General features: G+C 38.2%; 1 protein-coding gene across 2 annotated transcripts in view; it reads left to right on the plus strand.

Annotated features, from left to right (window-relative positions):
• The window catches only part of LOC124777618 (chromatin assembly factor 1 subunit B), a 48,021-nt gene extending 45,110 nt beyond the window's left edge, over nt 1-2,911 (plus strand). For both annotated transcript variants that reach the window (XM_047253087.1, XM_047253095.1), the window contains exons 7-8: nt 751-972; nt 1,131-2,911. In XM_047253087.1, coding sequence (XP_047109043.1) covers nt 751-972; nt 1,131-2,049 — 1,141 coding nt within the window. In that variant the 3' untranslated portion in view covers nt 2,050-2,911. The remainder of the gene's footprint in view (nt 1-750; nt 973-1,130) is intronic.
• The last annotated feature ends 3,089 nt before the right edge of the window (nt 2,912-6,000 follow it).

Here is a 6,000-nt window from a genome sequence, read left to right on the forward strand (position 1 = left end):
ATTGTTAAGTCGAGAGAGGCATAACTTATTGTCTGTGTCATCACTATTGTGTGTGAACTCAGAATTAAATCTATCAGTATTATCAAAGTTCCCATAAAGCCAACTGGAATTTGACATATAAGATGTTTGTTAGATAAATTTCAGAAGAATATTGAAAATATACAAAAAAACTTCTCATTTTGTGTAATTTTTTAGTCTTATTATGTGAGATATAAATAAAGATTTTCACTGAAACATTATTTATTACAATGGGACAAGTTCCAGGACTTTGGTGAAGTAAATTGTCAGCTTACAAATCTAAATGTCAGAGTTGAGTACACAGCCAGTCCTATGATAATTTCTGTCATTATCGTTTCTTTCCTCTCTGTTAACGATTTGTGTATGTATTGTATTGCATTACATTTTGGAATCTACGTTAAATTGTAGGACCTCCTATAACTAGTTGCGTAACTCAGTCCAAATGTTGTAGGGAGGTAAGCCAGGACCATGTGCAGTAAAGCACTGTGGTTTTCACACCAACCTCATGGGTTGATGACAACTTTACATTAGCTTATGGGATACATTAGCTTCTGTATGGTCTTTTAAACTGCAGTTCAATAAATCTTCTTGTAAAAGAGACCATGCAAAAGGGAGGGGTAATATTTCTTGAGCATATGTTCTTAATTTCATTGATCTTGTTTAGTCGTGTAGTTTGTGTTGTAATATTTTCTTTATTTTTGTGAAAGCTTACATATTTTATCTTCTTTACAGGCCAGTGTTGTACTTGCCTTCACCTGACCAGTACACTATTGCAGTTAGATGCTGCCCTGTGTTATTTCAGCTTCATGAAGGAGATTCTGTTTTTGCACTCCCGTACAGGATAGTAATAGCAGTTGCAACACAGAGTTCTGTGATGCTTTATGATACGCAGCAGGCTGAACCATTTGCTCTCATTTCCAATATACATTATACAAGACTTACAGATGTATCATGGTAAGATATCAAAGTTTGAAGTATAACTAACTATTAATACATTAAACAGAAAGAACTATCATGCTATAATGAATACTCTCAATGTACGTTGTCATGTCTGCATATAGTATCCTCTGAAAAATTGTTCAAAATATATAATTTTATTTTTTATGCTTTAGGTCAGAAGACGGTCAAATTCTCGTTGTATCAAGCACTGATGGTTATTGTTCTGTTATAACATTTACACCTGGGGAGCTTGGTGAAGTTTATCGACCAAGTGAAGCAAAAAGTAGTGACTGTGATGGTACTGATAACCAGAATAGTGCAACCGAAAAGACTGGTGAGAACAGTAGTGAGCTTTCAAGTGTTCAGAAAGGAAAAGAAAGTTGTAAAATAGAGGAGCCTACAGAAAGAAGGCAAGGTACCACAGCGACGTCAAACAGAAGTGCCGATGGTAAGAGTGTCGAGTGTCAAGCTGGTGATAGTTCAAAAACATTGAAGGCTGAGTGTAAAACTGTGTCAAAAGAAAACAGTTCCAGTAATTCTGAACTTCTCTCTGACATACACGGAGAGTCTAATGTAAGTGCTGATGCGAGTGTGCTCTGTAATAGAACAAAGGAACCCAGTACTTTGAGGAGGGAGGGCAAAGTTCAAGGTAAGGAAGTGGAATCCAGTTGCATGGAGGTTGACACTAACCAAACAAACACCATTTCAGAGAAAGAAAATAAATATGCTTCACAAAGTGACGCTGACCATAGTGATTCCAGTAAAAATGATCGAGCGTGCAGCACAGTTGAGAGTGCAGTAATACATGAAGTAAAAAATGAATCTGGAAGTTCGACAGAGAAAATGTGTGTTGTGGACAATGAACGAACTGGAAAAAGTGATGAGGGTACAGCTGAAAAAAGTGTCACCCAAAAGAAGAAAGAGCAGCTAGAAGATGGGAAAACAGAAGCACTTCAGGCTCATTCTCCACCACCCCCTGCTACTACCCCATGCAATTTAACTCCAGGCAATGATCAGAACAGACGTACACCTAGGCGGGTCCAGCTCATCACTCTGTCAAGCCCTAAGATAAGGAAGAAGCTTATACAGTAACATAAGGTGCAGAAACTGATTGTGTGTTAATGCTCTGCTTTTATTCTCTAGTTATTTGTGTGGTGCAGAAATTGTATATTTAATAAAACCATTCTATTTATCATGGTTAAACTTGTTTGAAGATAGAAAAGGCATCTATATAGCAGATAGTTCATTGACATACACATGGTAGAAACACAAATTCGTGAAAGTGAAGGTTTCTTTCTCTTCTTGTATATCCTTTTTGCCTTCATCAGCTGGAGAGACACCCTCTGGAAATTCTGTTGTCTTCTACCTTTGTGTGTGTGTCAGTCTTTTGCTATCTGCTAGGTATAATTTTCTCAGACTTTTATGCAACTGTTTTATGTTGGACTTTCCTACTTTGTATAAATACCTTTTGTAATAGTTATTACAATATATTATTTAGAAGCGACTATACTATATAATCATGACTACTATTCACTGCAATTCTGCATTGTCCTTAGTTGAAAAGATATAAATGTAATTTATCGTTTCTTATAGTGTGAGAATGTGCCATTATTATATCTTAACATTTTGAAAATGTCTGGCTTTCCTTTAATTTAATTATTTCATTTGATGGAAAGGAATGAATCAAATGACGTATTTATTTAGCTTCAGCATTAAGACTCTTCTAACTGTAACACACCTTGATATGCTGTGCTTAAAATACATCAGCTGTTGAGAGAACTTAGAGTTTACTTAGCCAGAAATAAAGTGTTCAACATTTCTTAAAAATATATTTTATTAATGGCAGATTTTGTAACTAAAGACATTGATTGAAGATGTTAATAATTTTATAAGAGAAATGTATAAACAAATGCTTCTTATGGAGCATCCACTTACAGTGACAGAAATTTTTAGAAATAGGTAATAAAAATGTCGCAAAAAATATAAAACAATATTTGGAGTCAGGGTGTTCTTTTTTCATCAGATATGTACATTTAATGACCACTGTTAACCTTTCTGCTAAAGGCTACAGGCATACACATATGACGTATGCCCAGCAGGCAGAAGGTCTGACGGTTAAGGGCATTCTTGTACACCTGGGCACTGGAGGAGATGAACATGCACAATAGAATGGCAACTCACTGTTGTCTGGATTCCAGCATTGCTGCCAATACAGTCATTGCCTGCTCTTTGTAACGTCGGAAAATGCTATAGCATTCATGGCTCCTGGTTCCTTTCTTATTAAGATTCATTATATTAGATACAATTTGATTTCTTAACCTATACAAGGCAAATAAAAAACATATATAACCTGAAAGGGAATAATTATCCTAATGAACTGACGGACAAAGGCAACAAGAGCCAGTATCTTAGGGCGACAAAAACCATCACGTCCTAGAGGAATACAAGGGAAAACTATTGAACATCATTTCTTACCAAGTACTCTTTAAAACAGTTTTTTAACCGACAGCAATGGAAGGTTCAACTAAAAAAATTAAGGTTTCACCCTTACAAAATCATTAAATATGGAACGCCAAAAGTGAAACAATTTAGATATTCTTTAAAGTCCTTTTTAAAAAATTACAACTCATCAAGCCATTAAATATTAATAATTTACATTGAAAGTCACTCTGAGGCACACTGTAACCTGAAAATCAGAATAAAGTAATAGAGCAGCCCCACATAAGGTCAGGGCATGAACCTGGAGATGGCACAACAGATGCCACACCCATAGTCATTACTCATCGGGACCTGCTGCCACCCTCCCCAGAAAGGGAAAGGCAGTGGACTACAACATATACAAAAATCTCTCTTAAGCAGTGAACATCTTAAGTAAAACTAAAGCTTTTGCCCCAACTCTAAAAGTAATCCAATAACAAATATTAAGATTATAGTGCCACTGAATCTTGATTTGTGGTGCTGGTTAAAGTTAACAGGTTCAAGCGAGATACTCTTTTAACCAGAATTGCTACTGATTAAGGATCAAAATTACTAGTATCTTAAATTCAAAACCAGTATCAGCACAATCTTAATGATGACAGAAGCAGCCTTAAACTAGCATCCACAGCCCAAGATGTACCAATTGCCTGTTATTAGCTTAATGATCAAATTGCAGGTTGTTATGGAATTTTTTGTAGCACAGTTTACATAATATTTAACAGAGGCAAGCATCGTATAAAAAATTCCACTTTTATTATAGAGGCTGTTGTAGTATCCAAGGGGAATGAAAGAACTAACTAGCTGCAAGAAACGAGTTAGTGCCACTAAATAAAATGGATCTCTCTTTCTAAAGGCCAAGATGTGACTTAGAATTAGGCACAGGCCTGTAAGCCCTAAAATTAAATCACCAAAATAAGTCTCCACTTTAAATTGGACAACAAAAAATTTTAAAAACATTTACTCAGAATGTAAGCCAATTTCCTCACGGGAGAGTCAAGAACATACTGAAAGACCTTTCAAAATAACATTAAATGAAAATTCAGCACAATATAAATTGAAAAACCAAGCAGGCCAGCACCAAGCTGCTTCAAACAGAACCAACAGCAGGCAGTGGAGACGGGTCTCTGAGAACATACAGATGTCACTCACATTAAACATAAGGAAGCAGAACCAGGCTCTTCCCTCAGTGTAAGAACACGAAGAAGGCATTGAGTCGTTGCCTGGCAAAATCCTCTGGTGAAGGCATTCCGGTCATCTTGTCCAGAGGGGGACACGACTGCCGAGCTTCACTGAATTGCGCCAAATTCTCCGGGAGGAACACGGGTATTGTGAGAACAAGTACAGCAATAGGACTAGGCTATCCCAGTATAGCGTTTTGACAGCCACACTGTCCTGCACTGAGAACTCCAGCAGCCAACCCTCAGACTAGAAAAAAGCTGCACTGGCATTGCTGACAAATTACGCTGCAGGAAACCCTAATGTTCTACTGGACACATCATCCACCATAACTGCCCAGTTCTGACTGCCCTCTTCCTTTTTGCACAGCCCTCTTCACCTCTTCCTCCAGAGAGAAAACCAAAGACCCTCTAATCAGCAAACACCCTGCTCAATTTGCCGGGTGCGAGCTGTCGAACTCAGAACATGGCTCAGCCTCCTCCCAGTAAACTGAACTCATGGAGAGGGATGTCAGTAAGGGAAACAAAAACAAATCAGGTGGTATTAGCATGTTTAACTTGACTTGTGTACCCTTCACACATGGTCGGATGCCTCGTCATTCACTCGCAACGTGACCAGATTGGGGACCTCCAGGATGTGCCACAGACCCACAAAACGTGGCATTAACTTACTGAAGACCTTGCCCCCTTTGTCACAACCTTCGAGGTTACAAAAATACGCCATCTCGCCTACACTGAAACTGGCATTCCAGCATCCACAGTTGTAATGTGTTGTTTTCCTTTTATGGGCCCTAATGTTTGCTTTTGTTCTCTGACAATTATGCTGAAGAACCTGGGGAATGGTTATGATCAGGATGCAAGTCTTGTTATTTCCCACAAATTGGACAGTGGTGAATGTACAGAGTGGGCGCAGGTTGAGGATGCCAGTACAGCTTGATGAGCTTCGCGCCTTACGGTATTAAAGGCAGCTTTGAGCCTTACGGTATTAAAGGCAGCTTTGAACCTTATGATATTAAAAGCTATCTTCAACCATGGCAGGGATCGGTCCCATTTCGATGTCACCTCCAAGTAATCAGTAATAAGAGCAACTGTAATGTTACTGTTAACCCTTTCCGCAAAAGACAGTTGAAGGTAATAGATGGTGGTAGTTGCTTGATGAATGCTATACCAAAAGCAAAGCCTGTTGAATTCATGAGAAATAAAGGCTGAGACGTTATTACTGTTGAGAGTGAAGCAGACCAGAGAGGGAAATAATTTTACCAAGTAGTTTAGTACTGGCTCCTCCAGTACCCTCACTGCTCGACAGGGACCATACAAAAAATGAGAAGGCTTCCACTGCTACTAAAATATAGCAGTTCAAGTCCATGGAAGGGCACTGAAATAATAAAAG

This window comes from Schistocerca piceifrons, chromosome 1 (genome assembly GCF_021461385.2).
Source record: "Schistocerca piceifrons isolate TAMUIC-IGC-003096 chromosome 1, iqSchPice1.1, whole genome shotgun sequence".
Classification (NCBI taxonomy): domain Eukaryota; kingdom Metazoa; phylum Arthropoda; class Insecta; order Orthoptera; family Acrididae; genus Schistocerca; species Schistocerca piceifrons.